At 41.3% G+C, this 21,603-nt stretch overlaps 1 protein-coding gene across 1 annotated transcript; it reads right to left on the minus strand.

The window, feature by feature from the left end:
* Nucleotides 1-360: 360 nt before the first annotated feature.
* LOC135546538 (interferon-induced GTP-binding protein Mx3-like) lies at nucleotides 361-20,118 on the minus strand. Its single transcript, XM_064975042.1, has 14 exons — nucleotides 19,983-20,118; nucleotides 19,844-19,883; nucleotides 19,485-19,684; nucleotides 19,081-19,215; nucleotides 18,763-18,917; nucleotides 18,010-18,148; nucleotides 17,715-17,913; nucleotides 16,281-16,359; nucleotides 16,075-16,197; nucleotides 11,799-11,931; nucleotides 11,456-11,614; nucleotides 2,382-2,458; nucleotides 1,987-2,250; nucleotides 361-1,696 (listed from the first exon to the last, which is right to left on the minus strand). Exons 2-14 carry the CDS (start codon nucleotides 19,879-19,881, stop codon nucleotides 1,475-1,477), a joined length of 1,923 nt encoding a protein of 640 aa, XP_064831114.1. The 5' UTR covers nucleotides 19,882-19,883; nucleotides 19,983-20,118; the 3' UTR covers nucleotides 361-1,474.
* Nucleotides 20,119-21,603: the final 1,485 nt, after the last annotated feature.

The following is a 21,603-nucleotide window of genomic DNA, read 5'->3' on the forward strand; positions in this document are numbered from 1 at the left end:
TTATGTCGGGCGCCGTCCTCAAACAATCGCATGGCATGTTTTCACTGTAAATCGGACAGTGAGGTTAGATTAACATGAAATTAAGCTTTCAACACTCGCGCCCTCCAGCTTCACCCAAAGTTGACCCGCTAGCGGAACGCCTAGCCTTATTAACCATCTGTACGAAAGATATTAGATTGGGCAAAATCTTGAAGGCTCTAGTTGCAACATCTTTGTTTTTCATGCATCAATGGCCACAACTTCTTTGGGAAAACCAAAGGACTTGTGATCTTGGGACATATTGTGCAATAGTCTGTAGAAGGCATTCAGAAGTGCCTTAGCCTTCACTTTCATTTAAATTATTCTTTATTGATTTCCAGATCAATTATCCAGTCCAAGTACAGCATCATATCAAAACAGAATACAAATCATCTTTGGACATGCTATCCCCACCTCACCCCCCTCTTTCTAAGTGGAAAACAATACAAATGGTTGCTCAAACAATAACTAAGAGCAATTGTTAGATTACAAACACATATCACTTTTAATTCTAATGACTGACAAGTGTGTAGTTGGCAAAGAGGGCAATAAAACAATCGAAAACAATATTATTAATCTCAAGAGATGAACTGCCACCATTATGCCAACGACTGGTCAGATAAAAGTCAACCAAAATGTAAAATAATTAACATACAAATATGTGGGTTAAAACTGCAATAATATGTAATGTTTTTTGATGGAATTTGAATAATCAGTTAATACTAGTATCAAATCAATAAGTAGATAAAGTTAGTGTGAAAAATGAAACCTTCTATAGTTGAACATGCACTTTACTCTGTGAACACAACATATTGAGAATGCTCTGTTCAATTATTAAAGGCCCAGTGCAGTCAACATTTAGATTTTCCTGTGTTTTATGTATATTTCCAGACTATGAGGTTGGAATAATACTCTGAAATTGTGAAAATGCCCTTTCAGCTGTTTTAAAAGACCGCCTGGAATTTCAGCTTGTTTAGGTGGGATGAAATTTTGGCCTGCCTGGTGACATCATTAGTTAATAGACCAATAAGAAAGGGTTCCAAACCTCTCTGCCAGCAACATATAGTTTTCAGTTTTCCTCTCCCCACTCCAACCACTCCCAGATAGTAGGAGCAAAATTCTTGCTTGAGAAATTGCTCTTTACTAAGAAGCTATTTTTCTTTATTTTTGACAATTTTAATTGAAAACAATCACACTAAGATACTTAATTGTTACACAGAAATTATTTGATATTGAAATGAAAATGCCTGCATTTGACCTTTAATGAACAAGAGGCCTTTGACTGTCAGCTAAGAGCACAGTATGTATGATTTTGGTAATATATTGACACACACTTCAATTTTGAAATATCTATTACCTCAATGTCAAATAATGATTATCAAGTTGTATGACAAGAGTCAGATGGAAGGCAGTCCATTTAGACATCACATAAAATGGGACTACAGTATTGAGAGTCTTAAAACTCACTAAGTTTTTCCTGGGCCTTTTTCAGGCGGTCCAGGCGTTGATGCAGGTCTGCTCTCCTGCGGCCTTCCATAGAGTCTTCGCTCAGCAGTTTGACAACATCAGCTCCGTCTCTCTGATCCATAATCTGGATACAAAGCATCTTGGCTGACTCCTTAAGCATGAATTGCAGGATCAACATGGGCACGTAGTCTGCCAGGCGCTGGTAGACAATCTAGATGTGGGGTGAAGGACAGATACATTGAAAAGCTATGTAATTACTCCTATGTATGTCTTTTAGAAGAAAGACACCACTTGAATTCTGTTTAAGTACCACATCCGTCCCTTTTTTTTCTCTCCGAATTGCTCTTGTATATCCGGTATGGACTCTAACATGCGAAGCCTGGCCCCTGGGGGTCTGGGTGGGGCAGTACTTCCTGAGCTTTCCCAGTGTATGCCCTCCTTGATTAAAGGTAGAATCTCCACCCCCACCTATTATGAAAAACAAACTGCTGTCAAACATACCTCATAGTAGACCCCAAGTTTATCTGGGGTCAGCTTCCTGCTATCAAATGTGGTAGAGTTGAATGTAGCAGTGATGTCCTCAATTTCCTCTGGGTCATAAAAACGCTCTTCCTCAATGGCTTCTTTGAACTGAGCTTTATGATCCTTCAAGCCCTTGATGAAAATACTCTCCTGAGTGTACACCAATCGCTCCATATTGATGTATTCTTTGATTCTCTTCTCAACTTTGGTTTCCTGTTTATTCTGGATTTCGTCAATCTTAGTCTGAGGAATTTTGTTGTGTGACTGACAGTTAACTACATGAATGACTCAAACAACATTATATCATTGATTATCTATTTTAACTTCACAACCATAATCTATGATGTAAAATATATTATTTAACTTTAACTCACCAAAGCCATGGATCTGAGCTGAGGATAGCTTTTGAAACAAGCTTCACACACATTTCTAAACTCTGCTTGTACCATACCTTGAGAGAAAAAAAAAATATATGTCAATAAAGATTTGAAGGCTTGTTTACTGGTCGATATTCAACATTGGGTCTATACACTAAAAAATAAGGGTTCCTCAAGGGTTCTTTGGGACGGGTGTTGGGACGGGTTCTATGGGGAACCATAATCACCCAAAGAAGCTTTGGAGCTCTTCAATGGTTCTTTGTAGTTCACAAAATGGTTCTTTGCTCTTTTAGTAATAATTCAAATGTAGGGGAGGTGGCTCATTTAGAATATTTGGGGCATGGTTTGTGCACAGCTCTTTTTGTGCAACTGTGAGTGTGATTGTCATTCCAGTTTATCTCATGTGTTGTGATATGCCATTGCATATTTTATATGACTATAGCCTTTGACGGCGTCTCGTGAAAGACTCATGTACGGCCTTGTGCCAACTGAGAAAGTCTGACCAAATCATTCAGGGGTTCTCAATTCTCTCCTCAGGGACACCCAGCTGTTCCTGAGGTAGCTCACTTGATTCAACTTTTTGATTAACACAATAAAAACACCAATGGGATTTTAACAAAATGATATAAAAACCTAAAACAACTGTGGTACTTCAAAAGGAAGTACAAATAACTTTTCAGACTGAGAAAGGTTATTTATAAACTAAAAAGTAGCGTCCTATCACTGTCAACTGAGTTTATTTTCAGCAAACTTAACCTGTTGAAACTCTAGGGGCGCAATTTCATTTTTGGATGAAAAACGTTCCCGTTTTAAACAAGATATTTTGTCACAAAAAGATGCTCGACTATGCATATAATTGCTACGATTCGAAAGAAAACACTCTGACGTGTCCAGAAATACAAAGATATTTTCTATGCGTGCCCTAGAACGTGAGCTTCAGGCAAAACCAAGATGAGACGGCATCCAGGAAATGAACAGGATTTTTGAGGCTCTGTTTTCCCTTGTCTCCTTATATGGCTGTGAATGCGAGAGGAATGAGAATGCCCTTTCTGTCGTTTCCCCAAGGTGTCTGCAGCATTGTGACGTATTTGTAGGCAGATCATTGGAAGATTGACCATAAGAGACCACATTTACCACGTGTCCGCCCGGTGTCCTGCGCCGAAATTGGTGCGCAAAAGTCACCTGCCACTATTTTTCCAAGGGATACAGAGAGTAAAGCAAGCTTCCACGAACTGCATGTCAATGAAGAGATATGTGAAAAAACACCTTGAGGACTGATTCCAAACAACGTTTGCCATGTTTCGGTCGATATTATGTAGTTAATCCGGAAAAAGTTTTACGTTGTAGGTGACTGAATTTTCGGTTCGTTTCGGTAGGCAGACGCAATGTGGAAAACGGAACGATTTCTCCTACACACAGACACTTTCAGGAAACACTGCGCATTTGGTATGTAACTGAGAGTCTCCTCATTGAAAACATCAGAAGCTCTTCAAAGGTAAATGATTTTATTTATTTGGTTATCTGGTTTTTGTGAAAATGTTGCGTGCTACATGTTATTCAAAATGCATTGCTAGCTTTGCATACTCTTACACAAATTAGTCAATTCCTATGGTTCAAAAGCATATTTTGAAAATCTGAGATGACAGTGTTGTTAAGAAAAGGCTAAGCTTGACAGTAGGCACATTATTTTCATTTTATTTGCGATTTTCAGAAATCGTTAACATTACATTATGCTAATGAGCTTCAGGCTATAACTGTATACAGGTTTTTTTCATAGCCAAACGTGAACAAAACGGAGCGATTTGTCCTACACAAATAATATTTTTTTGAAAAACTGCACATTTGCTATGTAACTGAGAGTCTCCTCATTGAAAACATCCGAAGCTCTTCAAAGTTAAATGATTTTATTTATTTGGTAATCTGGTTTTTGTGAAAATGTTGCGTGCTAAATGCTACTCAAAATGCTAAGCTAGCTTAGCATACTCTTACACAAATTAGTGAATTGCTATGGTTCAAAAGCATATTTTGAAAATCTGAGATGACAGTGTTGTTAAGAAAAGGCTAAGCTTGAGAGTAGGCACATTATTTTCATTTTATTTGCGATTTTCAGAAATCGTTAACGTTGCGTTATGCTAATGAGCCTGAGGCTTTAGTCACGATCCCGGATCCGGGATGGGGAGTTTCAAGAAGTTAACATGTGTAAAGATTTGTATGAACATGACAAAATTCAACAACTGAAACATAAACTGAACAAGTTCCATAGACACAGACATCCCTGAACAAAGGGGGGGTCAAAAACAAAAGTAACAGTCAGTATCTGGTGTGGCCACCAGCTGCATTAAGTACTGCAGTGCATCTCCTCCTCATGGACTGCATCAGATTTGCCCGTTCTTGCTTTGCAATGTTACCCCACTCTTTCACCAAGGCACCTGCAAGTTCCCAGACATTTCTGGAGGGAATGGCCCTTGCCCTCACCCTTTGATCCAACAGGTCTCAGACATGCTCAATGGGATTGAGATCCGTTCTCTTCGCTGGCCATTGCAGAACACTGACATTCCTATTTTGCAGGAAATCATGCACAGAACGAGCAGTATGGCTGGTGGCATTGTCATAATGGATGGTCATGTCAGGATGAGCCTGCAGGCAGAGTACCACATGAGGGAGGAGGATGTCTTCCCTGTAACGCACAGCGTTGAGATAGCCTTTCATGACAACAAGCTCAGTCCGATGATGCTGTGACACACCGCCCCAGACCATAACGGACCCTCCACCTTCAAAGCAATCCCGCTCCAGTGTACAGGCCTCGGTGTAACGCTCATTCCTTCGACGATAAACGTGAATCCGACCATCACCCCTGGTGAGACAAAACTGCGACTCTTCAGTGAAGAGCACTTTTTGCCAGTCCTGTCTGGTCCAGTGACGGTGGGTTAGTGCCCATAGGCAATGTTGGAGGCCGGTGATGTCTGGTGAGGACCTGCCTTACAACAGGCCGACAAGCCCTCAGTCCAGCCTCTGTCATCATATTGCGCACAATCTGAGCACTGATGGAGTGATTGTGTGTTCCTGATGTAACTCAGGCAGTTGTTGCCATCCTGTACCTGTCCCGCAGGTGTGATGTTCGGGTGTAGCGATCCTGTGCAGATGTTTTTACACGTGGTTTGCCACTGCGAGGATGGTCAGCTGTCCATCCTGTCTCCGTGTAGCGCTGTCTTAGGCATCTCACAGTACAGACATTGCAATTTATTGCCCTGGCCACATCTGCAGTCCTCATGCCTCCTTGCAGCAAGCCTAAGGCACGTTCACACAGAGGAGCAGGGACCCTGGGCATCTTTCTTTTGGTGTTTTCAGAGTCAGTAGAAAGGGCTCTTTAGTGTCCTACGTTTTCATAGCTGTGACCTTAATTGCCTACCGTCTGTAAGCTGTTAGTGTCTTAACAATCGTTCCACAGGTGCATGTTCATTAATTGTTTACTTTACTGTAATACTATAGGTCAACAACTCAGTTTTTTAATCCAAACAACTCAGATGCTTATTAAAGGGTCTTAGAATCATTGTTCTTTCTCTTATGTTCCTGTCCTGCTGTGGTGAGATACACTCTTTCTCTATTTCTTTTTCCCTCTCCCATGAGCCATGGTACAAACCATGGATTTTTTGTCTATCTCTCTCTCTAACCATGCTTGAAATGATGCTTTGTAATGCTTGTTAATGTTTTGTAACTTAAGCTTTATGCCTTGTATGTGAATCAATTAATTTTACAAAGTAATTAAATACACTTGTATTTAGAATTCCATTCCCAATTCCGTATTACTGTAACTCAACTATAGTGTTCTTGCATATTGATATGTATGTTATGGAATCAGATAAGTCCTTTCATGAGCTAATTGCATAGTCTTCTGAGTCGCATGTGAGGGATATATATATTGTACTACATATACACATACACTACATCAAATATTACTGTCCACTGCAGACCAGTGGAGGCTCCTCAGAGGAGGGTTTTGAACTTTATTTTTGTGTCCAGTTAGTGACATTTATTTAAATTTGCCTTGGTAACTTCTGTAGCTAGCTAGCTACTAGTACGAGTGTTAATTTTTCTCCTCCAGAATGGTAGAATGGCCAACGCTGTAGAAAATGTTGTGGACTTTTTTGTTGAAGAACCCCTTTCATTCTCTGGGGTACATGGAAAAGGTGCAAATTAAAAGTGAGGGTCGACCTCTGCCTGAGATCAGTTTCATGAAGAAGGATGAAAAGATGAGAGCATTCAATACCAACTGGTATCAAATGTATAGCAGGTTAACAGAGAGCCTATCATCAAGCCATCTGTAATTGCTCGTTAAGGTTCTTTACATGCTGAACATCTTTTCTCGGATGTAAAAAAAACAATTCCGAATGATTTGATAGCTTCCATCCCATCATCCGTTAAAAGTTAAATTAAAGAGAGAGGTTGACGCAGCAAATTTTTTCAGGTGATCTCAAGAAGGCTTTGCACTTTCCTCCGGTATTTATTTAACAAAGATGATAGCACATAAATGATGCAGCAGCCTAGGCAACACCTAAACATTAAAGATTCGACATGCTGTATGGGATGAAAACAAGACTATTTTTCCGTCTGATCAACTATAGTGTCACGACTTCCTCCGAAGTTGGCTCACCTGCCTGTTCGGGCGGTGCTCGGCGGTCGTCGTCACCGTCCTACTAGCCACTACCGATCCCTTTTTCGTTTGTCTGTTGGTTTTGTCTTATTAGTTTCACCTGTGTGTATTTTAGTTTAATTAGTGTCCTTATATATAGTAGGTTGTCCCGCCCTTGTTTTGTGCGGGATTGTTTTTGTTACTCTGTTGTATGGTGGTTTTCACGCATGTATTCTCCGGACTATTTTAGTCCTGTGTTTGGGCTGGTCAATTGTATGCACCCTGTGTGTTGGCGTGACCGTTTTTGTGCGCCGGAGAATAAATTGACAATCTACTTGAATCCTGCTCTCTGCGCCTGATTCCACCCACCACTCCTAGTAAATCGTGAAAAATATAGGCTACTAATAAGAGCAGCTGCAAACTGCCTACGCACCCTGTCCATCTGGTCAGGATAAACTAATTGGTAACGTTATGTATTTATAATCCATTTGTGTGTCAGGAGAAAATGTGAATGTGATCAAATTTAGATTATATTAAAAATTGTACTGGCGAGGCTGCCAATATGTTTTAAATCCAAGATTATTACCTGGAATGAATTACTCAACATAATAGTTGTAAAGTATGTGCTGGGAGTTGGGAAGCAAGTTCAGGGAGTGCATAATTTAATAAACAAAACAAGAACCACGAACAACGCACAGACAGAAAACTGAAACAATGACACCTGGGGAAGGAACCAAAGGGAGTGGCATATACAGGGAATGTAATCAAGGAGGTGATGGAGTCCAGGTGAGTCTGATAACGATGTTGACAGGTGTGCGCCATAATGAGCAGCGTGGTGACCTAGAGGCCGGAGAAGGAATTTTGATATGTCTGAGTTTAACTTCACAGAGAAACTCGCTGTCCAAACCTATGATGGCGCAGCTGTATTGGAATGTATCTGCTATTTGTATTTACAGCTAAGTCCCCTCATGTGCCATGATTAAGAGGTGATTACTAGTCTGCTCCACTACTATTGTCAACTTTCTCCTGACAGGAACTGAAGTCATGGCGTCTCATCCACTGGCATATTGAATGTTTTCCCTTCCAAGCACTGAGTACCCCTATCAATTAGCTCTCATTATTGTACAGACGTGGCCAAAAGTTTTGAGAATGACACAAATATTAAATTTCACAGTCTTTTCACAGATATGAGTCTCCAGCTTCAGTGATGTTTGCTGTTCGTTCCAGTCATTGGCAGCAGAGAACTGGAAGGAAAGGCGACCAAAGGAGAAATTGGCTTTGGGGGTGACCAGTGAGATAAACCTGCTGGAGCGCGTGCCCACGAATGGGTGCTGCTATGATGACCAGTGAGCTGAGATAAGGCGGGGCTTTACCTAGCAGAGACTTGTAGATAACCTGTTGCCAGTGGTTTTGGCGACGAGTATGAAGCGAGGGCCAACCAACGAGTGTCACGTCCTGACCTTAGTTCCTTTTGTATGTCTCTGTTTTAGGTTGGTCAGGGAGTGAGCTGGGGTGGGTATTCTATGTTTTGTGTTCTACGTTTTCTATTTCTATGTGTTTGGCCTGGTATGGTTCCCAATCAGAGGCAGCTGGAAATCGTTGTCTCTGATTGAGAACCATACTTAGGTAGCCTGTGTTCCCACTATGATTTGTGGCTAGTTGTTTTCTGTTGTGTGTCTGCACCAGCCAGAACCGTTTCGTTCGTTCTCTTTGTTATTTTTGTTATTTCAGTGTTCATTTAATAAATATGGACACATACCATGCTGCACCTTGGTCCTCTCCTTCCAACAGCCGTTACAACGAGAGCGTACAGGTCGCAGTGGTGGGTAGTATATGGGGCTTTGGTGACAAAATGGATGACACTGTGATAGACTGCATCCAATTTGTTGAGTAGAGTGTTGGAGGCTATTTTATAGACCACATCGCCGAAGTCGAGGATCGGGAGGATGATCAGTTTTACGAGGGTATGTTTGGCAGTATGAGTGAAGGATGCTTTTTTGCAATCTAGGAAGCCAATTCTAGATTTAATTTTGGATTGGAGATGCTTAATGTGAGTCTGGAAGGAGAGTTTACAGTCGAACCAGACACCTAGGTATTTGTAATTGTCCACGTATTCTAGGTCAGAACCGTCCAAAGTAGTGATGCTGGACGGGCGGGCAGGTGCGGGCAGTGATCGATTGAATAGCATGCATTTAGTTTTACTTGCATTTAAGAGCAGTTGGAGGACACGGAAGGAGAGTTGTATGGTATTTAAACTCGTCTGGAGGTTAGTTAACACAGTGTCCAAAGATGGGCCAGAAGTATACAGAACGGTGTCGTCTGCGTAGAGGTGGATCAGAGAATCACCAGCAGCAAGAGCGACATCATTGATGTATACAGAGAAGAGTCGGGCCGAGAATTGAACCCTGTGGCAGCCCCATAGAGACTGCCAGAGGTCCAGACAACAGGCCCTCCCATTTGACACACTGAACTCTGAGAGAAGTAGTTGGTAAATCAGGCGAGGCAATCATTTGAGAAACAAAGGCTGTGGTGATTGACAGAGTCAAAAGCCTTTGCCAGGTCGATGAATACGGCTGCACAGTAATGTCTCTTAACGATGGCGGTTATGATATCGTTTAGGACCTTGAGCGTGGCTGAGGTGCACCCATGACCAGCTCTGAAACCAGATTGCAAAGCGGAGAAGGTATGGTGGGATTCGAAGTGGTCGGTAATCTGTTTGTTAACTTGGCTTTCGAAGACCTTCGAAAGACAAGGTAGAATAGATATAGGTCTGTAGCAGTTTGGTTCTAGATTGTCTCCCCTCTTGAAGAGGGGGTTGACCGTGGCAGCTTTCCAATCTTTGGGAATCTCAGACGATACGAAAGAGAGGTTAAAAAGTCTGCTGCCTCAGTTTGTATGATGGCAATTTGCATATACTCCAGAATGCATTTCAGCCCTGCCACAAAAGGACCAGCTGACATCAAGTCAGTGATTATCTTGTTAACACAGGTGTGAGTGTTGACGAGAACAAGGTTGGAAACCACTCTGTCATGCTGATTGAGTTCAAATAACAGACTGGAAGCTTATTAAAAAGGAGGTGGTGCTTGGAATCATTGTTCTTCCTCTGTTACCTGCAAGGAAACAAGTGCTGTCATCATTGCGCAAAAAGGGCGTCACAGTCAAGGAAATTGCTGCCAGTAAGATTGCACCTAAATCAACCATTTCTCGGATCATCAAGAACTTCAAGGAGAGTGGTTCAATTGTTCTGAAGAAAGCTTCAGGGCGCCCAAGAAAGTCCAGCAAGCGCCAGGACTGTCTTCTAAAGTTGATTCAGCTGTGGGATTGGGGCACCACCAGTACAGAGCCTGCTCAGGAATGGCAGCAGGCAGGTGTGAGTGCATCTGCACGCACTGTGAGGGAAAGACTTTTGGAGGATGGCCTGGTGTCAAGATTGTTTGGGGCATCTGGAAAAAATGCTTGTCCGGAGAAGACAATGTGAGCTCGATCAGTCCTGTGACAGGCCTACAGTAAAGTATCCTGAGACCATTCATGTGTGGGGTTGCTTCTTAGCCAAGGGAGTGGGCTCACTCACAATTTTGCCTAAGAACACAGTCATGAATAAAGAATGGTACCAACACACTTCTCCCAGCTATCCAGGAACAGTTTTGTGATGAACAGTGCATTTTCCAGCGTGATGTAGCACCTTGCCATAAGGCAAACATCATAACTAAGTGGCTCGGGAAACAAGACATCGCTATTTTAGGTCCATGGCCAGGAAACTCCTCAGACCTTAATCCGATTGAGAACTTGTGGTCAATCCTCAAGAGGCGGGTGACAAACAAAAACCCACAAATTCTGACAAACTCCAAGCATTGATTAAGGAAGAATGGGCTGCCATCAGTCAGGATGTGGCCCAGAAGTTAATTGACAGCATGCCAGGGCGGATTACAGAGGTCTTGAAAAAGAAGGGTCAACACTGCAAATATTGACTCTTTGCATCAGCTTCATGTAATTGTCAATAAAAGCCTTTGGCACTTATGAAATGCTTGTAATTATACTTCAGTATTCCATAGAAACATCTGACAAAAATAACTAAAGACACTGAAGCAGCAAACTTTGTGAAAATTAACATTTGTGTCATTCTCAAAACTTTTGGCCACGACTATATGTAGAGTCAATCACATACACAATCACATTTTTACACATCAAAGATTTTACTCCTTGCTTGGACTAACTCATTCTTAGCGCTATTGTCTTACTGTGTAGTGTCTTGAGTTATTGCTTTTTGTCTTCCCAGTAAAATCCTGTCCTGCACTTATCAAGCCTCTGAACACCTCAGCTCATGCCTCATACCCTCATTCAATCACTGCTGTGATCCCTTTCTAACACTGTGTAAATAGCCCTCTCATTCCCATGAGACAAAGTGTGATGTCATACCACCGAATGTCAGTTTAAACAATACCTCGAATGGCTTTCAGGACATCCAAGGCCGGCTCTTGAAGTCCAAGGATGTGCTTTTGAACTGCATGTTCATATACACAATAGTCACTGAAAGTTATCAGCTCTCTCCCACGATGTTCTTTATCATAGTTGTTTATCATGGCTGCCACTTTGTTGAGGACTGAAATGATACCAAGAACCAAGAGAGAACAAACAACTCTGTGAGTGGAATACAATTGTGTGAGGATATAAAGTTGCAAGCAGCCTTACATCCTGTAAAATGCAAAGCATTAACTATTATCAGTACAACATGCATCTTTATTTTTATTACATGAAATCTAATGAATACAGGACTTAGGTCTTACATGATCCTTTGGTGTTACTGAGATAAATATCCCACTGTTGGAATACAGGACGTAGGCAAGTATGTATATTCTTCTCACTTGAGTTCCCAATTCTGCACAGTTCATGAATCTTCTCAATGAAATCAATTAGTCTCTAGAAATGTAGACACAACCACATTGTAATTTATCTAATAAGAATTTAAAGGGTACAGACCTTTCTAATTCTGTTTTCCACAGAAAGCGTATATAATGGTGCAAGAGGGGATTGCTGCCGTTTTATGGGCTCTTAACCTAACGTGCTATTTTGTTAGTTTTTTTGCATTGTTTGTAACTTATTTTGTACCTAATGTTGCTTCTACCGTCTCTTATGACCGAAATGAGCTTCTGGACATCAGAACAGTGATTGCTCACCTTGATTTGGACTAATCATTTTTCTTTAATGAGTTCTTACGAGAGAGATTTACTCCAGACACCCGATCAGGCCCTCATCCCCGTCATTCACAGGAGAAAGAGACAGAGGTTTCATGGAAGGAGATCCAGGTGCCTTGTGAGGATCAGGCGACGAGTGGCAAATCTGCCTTTGCCATCAGTACTATTTGCCTACTTACAATCACTGGATAATAAAGTGGATGAACTAAAAGCACGTATATCCTACCAATGGGACATTAAAAACTGTAATATCTTATGTTTCATCGAGTCGTGGCTGAACGACGACATGAATAACACACAGCTAGCGGGTTATGCACTGTGTTGGCAGGATAGAACAGCAAGGGGTGCGGTCTATGTATATTTGTAAACAACAGCTGATGCACGATATCGAAGTCTTGAGGTTTTGCTCGCCTGAGGTAGAGTATCTCATGATAAGCTGTAGACCAGACTATCTACTATGGTGGATAAATTATGTTATAATACTTTTATTGCATCAAATGGTTGTTTTATGCAACAGAATAGAGTACTCTGTTAACTATAGTTTGTGTGTTCTACTGAAGATGGGCCTCTGGCAGATAACACTGACAGAGGAGATGTATGATGTCTTTTGGGTGATTAAACCTAAAGAGCATTCCAGAGCATTAGTTAATGCTTATGTTCTATACCGTACCAGGGAGAGATGGTTCCAGTTTGGAGTCGGAGGGCCAGACACTGGTCTCTCTATACAATAGAAACTGTTGACACAGCAGATACTGTCTGCTTTGTATTATAGGTATCGTTCATACAGATCTTAACCTTGTGATCCATTCTATATATCTGTTGTTCGTCATGTAGGTTGAAAGGGGTGTATCTTGGCTATATAAGACCTTTTGTAATTTTGTCTCGGGCTCTCAACGAATCATCTGTGCGTGAATCGTCGACCAGCCATGACCAGCCATCATTATCGTAGAGCACTCAATCGATTCACTTTATATGTGTGCGTTGTATTGACCTGCTCCCTTATTAATAAGTGATTAAAGTTTTAGGTTAAGTATAACTCTGACTTGTGTGATTAGTTTGTCTCTCCTCATTTGATAGTAAATAAATTAACCACCACACTACCGAGAGCGTTTTCATCTATATACTTTGTAGCTGACTATTTACCACCACAAAACGATGATAGCACTAAGACCACACTCAACGAGCCGTATACGGCCATAAGCAAACAGGAAAATGCTCATCCTGAGGCGGCTCTCCTAGTGGCAGGGGACTTTAATGCAGGAAAACTTAAATCCGTTTTACCTAATTTCTACCAGCATGTTAAATGTGCAACCAGAGGGAAAAAAACACATACAAAGCTATCCCTCACCCTCCATTTGGAAAATCTGACCATAATTCTATCCTCCTGATTCCTACTTGCAAGCAGATATTTAAGCAGGAAGCACCAGAGACTCAGTCAATTAAAAAAGGGGTCAGATGAAGCAGATGCTAAGCTACAGGACTGTTTGCTAGCACAGACTGGAATATGTTCCGGGATTCTTCTGATGGCATTGAGGTGTACACCACATCAGTCACTGGCTTCATCAGCAAGTGCATCGATGACGTTGTCCCCACAGTGACTGTACACACATACCCCAACCAGAAGCCATGGATTACAGGCAACATCCGCACTGAGATAAAGGGTAGAGCTGATGCTTTCACGGAGCGGTACTTTAACCTGAAGCTTATAAGAAATCCCGCTATGCCCTCCGACGAACCATCAAACAGGCAAAGCGTCAATACAGGACTAAGATCGAATCGTACAATACCAGCTCCGACAGTCGTCGGATGTGGCAGGGCTTGCAAACTATTACAGACTAAAAAGGGAAACACAGTGGAGAGCTGCCCAGTGACAGAAGCCTACCAGACGAGCTAAATTACTTCTATGATCGTTTCGAGGCAAGTAACACTGAAACATGCATGAGAGGATCAGCTGTTTCGGCTGACTGTGTGATCACACTATCCGCAGCCGATGTGAGTAAGAACTTTAAACAGGTCAACATTCACAAGGCCGCAAGAACAGATGGATTACCAGGACGTGTACTCCAAACATGCGCTGACCAACTGACAAGTGTCTTCACTGACATTTTCAACCTGTACCTGTTTGAGTCTGTAATACCAACATGTTTCAAGTAGACCAGCATAGTTCCTGTGCCCAAGAACACTAAGGTAACCTGCCTAAATGACTAACGACCTGTAGCACTCACGTCTGTAGCCATGAAGTGCTTTGAAAGGCTGCTCATGGCTCACATCAACACCATTATCCAAGAAACCCCAGAGCCACTCCAATTAGCATACCGCCCCAACAGATCCACAGATTATGCAATCTCTATTGCACTCCACACTGCCCATTCACACCTGTACAAAAGGAACACCGATGTGAGAATCCTATTCATTGACAACAGCTCAGCGTTCAACACCATAGTGCCCTAAAAGCTCATCATTAAGCTAAGGACCCTATGACTAAACACCTCCCTCTGCAACTGGATCCTGGACTTCCTTACCGGCCGCCCCCAGGTGGTGAGGGTAGGTAACAACACATCCGCCATTCTGATCCTCAACACAGGGGCCCCTCAGTGGTGCGTGCTCAGTCCCCTCCTATACTCCCTGTTTACTCATGACTGCACTGCCAGGCAGGACTCCAACACCATCATTAAGTTTGCCGATGACACAGCAGTGGTAGGCCTGATCACCGACAACGACGAGACACCCTATAGGGAGGAGGTCAGAGACCGTATGGTGCAAGGACAACAACCTCTCCGTCGTGATGATTGTGGACTACAGGAAAAGGAAGACTGAGCATGCCCCCATTCTCATCTACAGGGCTGTAGTGGAGCAGGTTGAGAGCCTCAAGGTCATTGGCATCCACATCACCAACAAACTAACATGGTCCAAGCACACCAAGACAGTCGTGAAGAGGGCATGAGACAAACATATTCCGCCTCAGGAGCTTGAAAAGATTTGGCATGGATTCCCAAACGGTTCTACAGCTGCACCATCGAGCACATCCTGACTGGTTGCATCACTGCTTGGTATGGCAACTGCTCACCCTCCGACCGCAAAACACTACAGAGGGTAGTGCGTACAGCCCAGTACATCACTGGGGCCAGGCTTCGTGCCACCCAGGACCTCTATACCAGGCAGTGTCAGAGGAAGGCCCTAAAAATTGTCAGACTCCAGCCACCCTAGTCATAAACTGTTCTCTCTGCCACCGCACAGCAAGCGCTACCGGAGCGCCAAGTCTAGGTCCAAGAGGCTTCTAAACATCTTCTACACCCAAGCCATAAGACTCCTGAACATCTAATCAAATGGCCAGTCAGACTATTTGCATTGTCCCCCCCCTTTACGCTGCCACTACTCTCTTTTATTATCTATGTATAGTCACTTTAATAACTCTACCTACATGTACATATTATCTCAATTACCTCGACTAACCGGTACCCCTGCACATTTACTCTGCAACGGTACACCCTGTATATAGCCTCGCTATTGTTATTTTACTGATGCGCTTGAATAATTTGTTACTTTTATTTTTTAAAGGTATTTTTCATAACTGAATTGTTGGTTAAGGGCTTGTAAGTAAGCATTTCACTGTAAGGTAATAAGAACCTGCTGTATTTGGCGCATGTGACAAATACAATTTGATTTGATTTGAAAGCATTTTATTGTAGATTTTCTTGTATCTAGAAACACTCGCTAGTTTCTCTGTTTATACCTCTGGTACCAGAATGGGTTCTGGGTTCTGAGATTAGTGACAATATAAACCTAATTTCAACAGTGTAACATAGATTTGAACAATTCTATGAAAATAGTATTGTGCCCTTTTTTCCTCAGGTTTCTATGCACTCACCTCCGTCAGATAGGGCCCCATCTTTTTACGTTCCAGTGGAGGACCAGTGCTATACTTCTTCAGTTCTGTTTTAACAGTCTCAAGATGCTCTCTGATTTGGTCTGTCAAGTATGGAAGTGATGTCTGTTGGGAAACAATTCAATGAATTGACTTAGCATTCTTAGCATTGAATGCAATAGTCAATGGCAAGTTTACAGTCAACTTACCTTTATATGATCTACCAGGTCTTGTGTGAGCTTAGTGGCAAGGCATTGTGTTGTAACTTTGTTTTGCTCAAGAAGTGGACTGTAATTGAGAGGCACAGAAAAGTTTTAGTTGACTTGTGTACTAGCGAGCCAACAACCAATGTGAGAATATGTTTGTTTCCACATGCCCTTAGCATTAGTACCGCCATGGCCGTTTTGAGGCCTTTGTGAGTCCTAATAACTCTGCCATTGTGAAAGTTATTTGCAAAAACACTTGGCGACCCATTTTAAAACCCCTGTAGGTCTAAGCCCGTAGATTGCAATTCCTATTAAGCTAACATATGGAAAAGCTTTATTCCATATGTATAATGTATAATTTAGCCATTTGATAATGACCCCTATAATTCTAATAAAATATCAAAGTTAGCAACTTCCTTGTTGTTTTTTTGTCCATTACAATAACACCAAATTTATCAGAAATACGGTGTCAACATTGTTAATGCTGTAAATGACTATTGTAGCTGGAAATGGCTGATGTTTTTAATGGAATATCTACTTAGGCATACAGAAGCACATTATCGGCAAACATCACTCCTGTGTTCCAATGGCATGTTGTTTTAGCTAATCCAACTTTATAATTTTAAAAAGGCTAACTGAACATTAGAAAACCCTTTTGCAATTATGTTAGCACAGCTGAAAACTGTTGTCCTGATTAAAGAAGCAATACAATTAGTTGAGTATCTGGAGCATCAGCATTTGTAGTTTCGATTACAGACTCAAAATGGCCAGAAACAAATAACTTTCTTCTGAAACTCGTCAGTCTATTCTTGTTCTGAGAAATGAAGGCTATTCCATGCGAGAAATTGACAAGAAACTGAAGATCTCATACAACGCTCTGTACTACTCCTTTCACAGAACAGCGCAAACTGTCTCTAACCAGAGTAGAAAGAGGAGTGGGAGGCCCCAGTGCACAACTGAGCAAGAGGACAAGTACATTGGAGTGTTTAGTTTGAGAAACAGATGCCTGATTGAGCTGCAGCCACTACAAGAAACAGTAAGTCTCTAGCCTGAACACACAGGGAGACCCAAAAAACCTACTCCTGTTGCATCTTCGATATTTTGTGTTTGGTAAGAAAAACCAGGCTTATCACTTTTGTTTGACCGTGGAATTTAAAGATAGCTATTTGTAAATGTTCAAATCTTAAATGTAAGAACAGTTGATAAGGGCAAGTTAGCGTATCTCACACGAAGATGGGGAATGTCTGGCAGTTATGCAATTATAGGAGACCTTTGAGACCAGCTGGTATGACTGACAAACAGTGACAATTAAACTACCTAGACAATCAGTGACTTTTATAGCTGAATGATATGTTAAGGGTAGTGAAAGCAGCTGATGTTGTGGCATTTTAGTGATCAACATTGACCCCTGGTGTGAAGTGGTGATACTCAAATGACCTAAAGTGGTGGTGGTTTTTGAAGAATTCCATTTCCAGTCGAGTGGCGTCCGCCAAAGAGATCTTCTGGTTGATATCATTCTGGCCACGGCATTTTACCATGATGTAGCCCTTGTTCAGGTGAACAACTTGGCCATTAACAATTTTTAAGATGTCTGGTTCTGCTCCTTTGTCAACCAAGTCTGGCTTGGTCAGAATTGCTTGTAAACACAGAACGTATATATTAAAAAGTCATTTTCATTAGGGAAAAGGGTGAGGAGTTCAAATAAACAGTTGTGATATGGTGAAGAATTTACCCAGTGTCCTTGCACCTTCTGGATCCACTGATTGTGCCATTCTCAATGCTTCAGTTGTTGCTATGTCAACATTGCATGGCACTACAACCAGGTTAATTGTCTCTCGTTTCTTAATAAACTTCAAAATAAGACGTCTGATCTAAATGGAAATGAAAGGCAAACATTGGTAAGACTATTATATGTTGAAACAGACTGCTTACATCTGTCAGCGATACTTAGTGAATCTGAGATAAGGAGAACTTACCATTCAGTTACTGTAGGGCAAGACATGACCCAAAACACACTGGAAATGCATCTAAAGAGTTGAGTCCCAGGCTTGGTGCATTGATGGACCAAATACTAACTACTTTAACATACATTGTGTTAATTTGTCCAAATACTTAACTGCTTCAAATGAGGGGTTGGGTAGATACATAAAGTGCTTTAATTTCTAAACGGTAAAACAAATGCATGAAAATACCCTGACATAAAGATGACATTCTGTACTTTCGCCACATTCCTGGAGTATAAAGCCACTGGCCAAATAAATGTGGAAAGCACTGTATATGATTCAGTGAAGTCAAGGTTCAAAATGCACATTGATAACAGTTACATTGTCTATATAGAGTATCTACTTCCTCCTAACCCACATTCATAATAGTTACATTGTCTACATAGAGTATCTACTTCTTCCTAACCCTCATTCATAATAGTTACATTGTCTACATAGAGTATCTAATTCCTCCTAACCCACATTTGTTTTGAGACACTAACCTGATCACCAATATCCTCTGGTTGGCCTGTGACAGGTACTCTGGTAATCCCAGGTAGATCAATAAGCGTGAGGTCACATACATCAGGAGAAGTGATCTCCAGCGTGATCAGGTCATCACAGATCCCAACACCATCTCCGGCTAGAGTATTTTGAGCTTTAAAACAAGTAATTTGGCAACGTTATTCACCCCTATGAATTTGACATCTAATGAAACCTATCAGCCAACACAAAATGGCACTGTCAGTATGTATCTACTGTATATTGTTGGGAGTATACAGTGAAACGCTATGCTTTGAATTCAGTTGAAACTTGCATACCAGTTTTGACATGAATCTCAACCAATGAGGGGTCCTCAAAAGTCTCCACTACCCCTTGATAGCTGATCTTTGCCTTCCATTTTCCTCCAAAACACTTCCTTAGTTTCAATTCCAATGGACACCTGGTGACAATACCTAAGAGAAAATAGATTTATTTTAAATAAAAGTTGCACCCAATTGGAACATGTTATGATACGTGTTATGCAATATAAGAAATGCAGCCTATAAATTTTAAAGAGAACATTTACTGATCTATCTGATAAAATGATGCAGTAGCAGATGCATGACAACATGTTTCCACTCATGCAGCACTGACTTGAGGAAGACCCAGTTGGGTAGAAACATGTTTCTTCATGCATCTGCTACTCTCTACTCAAAGATAGTTTTCAACTGATCCATCTTACCACTTCCTCTGGGTAGTGCCACCCCAGATAAAGCCTCAAGCACTGAGCTCTTCCCTGAGCTCTGGTCTCCAACCACAGCAATGGCTGGCAATGCCAAGTCCTTCTCGATTCCGATCGATCTCAGAAAGTCAATGAGTTCGATGAATGGTCGCACGTGTCTATCCAAATGGCTGTAGAATACCCCCCTTTGCATACCATCTCTATATTTGCAGATAAATAAATATACCAAGCACATGTAGGAAAACCAAGATATGTTTGCTAAAATTCAAAGCCAATCAGTTATGAATGAAGCTGGAAATAAAGTCTTAAATTAGAAAATTGGAAACAAACATGGACCAATTGTTTGGATTTCAACTTACCTTTCCTCATCCTCAGAAGCTGCATCTGGTCTTTGCATTTCTTGATGAAACACACATGCACCAAGAATACATGTAAGGTTAGATGTTATTTGTTCTTCGGTTAAAACTTACAATTTCCATAACAACAAAATGTACTTACTCAGTATTGCTCGGCTGTGTTTGTCAGAGTAGAAAGAGCACACTGCAGAGAACTGTCAGTATATCTTTGTACTGCAACAATGTGCAAAAAGGTTACAACCCTAGAATGGACACAGTCTGTAGCATCATAACAATGTCCAAAGTACGGTAAATGAGTTGCTTTGTATGAGCATCTTATATGAGCATCTTATAAAGGTGCTGATTTCAAAGAAATATAAACTGGGTGTTCCAGTTTACAATAAAGGATGAGGTTCAATCTATGCACTTATCTAGATCTGACCACTATTCATTCCAATGATAAAACGATTCAGTTTTATCATTGGAATATGACACAAAACAAGGCAACTGTGTGCATTATTATATATATATATTTTTTATCCAGTCGGATAAACACGCCAAACAGCCTGCCAGACTGCTCGGAGGTGTCCGCATGGCCCTAAAGCACACAGTTGCCTTTCATTTCCATTTAGATCAGACATCTTATTTTGAAGTTCATTAAGAAACAAGAGACCATTAACCTGGTTGTAGTGCCATGCAATGTGGACATAGCAACAACTGAAGCATTGAGAATGGCATAATCAGTGGATCCAGAAGGTGCAAGGACACTGGGTAAATTCTTCACCATATCACAACTGTTTATTTGAACTCCTCACCCTTTTCCCTCATGAAAATGACTTTTTAATATATGGATATACGTTCTGTGTTTACAAGCAATTCTGACCAAGCCAGACTTGATTGACAAAGGGGCAGAACCAGACATCTTAACAATTGTTAATGTCCAAGTTGTTCACCTGAACAAGGGCTACATCATGGTAAAATGCCGTGGCCAGAATGATATCAACCAGAAGATCTCTTTGGCGGACGCCACTCGACTGGAAATGAACTTCTTCAAAAACCACCACCACTTTAGGTCATTTTAGTATCACCACTTCACACCAGGAGGTCAATGTTGATCACTAAAATGCCACAGCATCAGCTGCTTTCACTACCCTTAACATATCAGTCAGCTATAAAAGTCACTGATTGTCTAGGTAGTTTAATTGTCACTGTTTGTCAGTCATACCAGCTGGTCTCAAAGGTCTCCTATAATTGCATAACTGCCAGACATTTCCCATCTTCGTGTGAGATACGCTAACTTGCCCTTATCAACTGTTCTTACATTTAGGAATTGAATATTTACAAATAGTTATCTTTAAATTCCACGGTCAAACAAAAGTGATAAGCCTGGTTTTTCTTACCAAACCCGAAATATAGTAGATGCAATGGTAGTAGGTTTTTTGGGTCTCCCTGTGTGTTCAGGCTAGAGACTTACCGTTTCTTGAAGTGGCTGCAGCTCAATCCCATCTTTCCGGCAAAATAAAGTTGCACCAATTGCATGACATGGGGCTGGTATTTTTCTACACAAGAAAATCATCACACAACACAAACCGTTTACCTCCGAGCAGTCCGTCAGGCTGTTTGGCGTGTTTATCTGACTGGATAAGAAAATATATAATTATAATAATAATAATGATGTCACCTCCACTTTTAAAACCAAAGTTGCGCCCCTGATCTTGGGAGTACCATTACCGTTGAATGTCACCATTTCAGACAAGGCAGTATTTTAAGAGAGCCCTTACTTA

Source organism: Oncorhynchus masou, chromosome 9 (assembly GCF_036934945.1).
Source record: "Oncorhynchus masou masou isolate Uvic2021 chromosome 9, UVic_Omas_1.1, whole genome shotgun sequence".
Classification (NCBI taxonomy): Eukaryota; Metazoa; Chordata; class Actinopteri; order Salmoniformes; family Salmonidae; genus Oncorhynchus; species Oncorhynchus masou.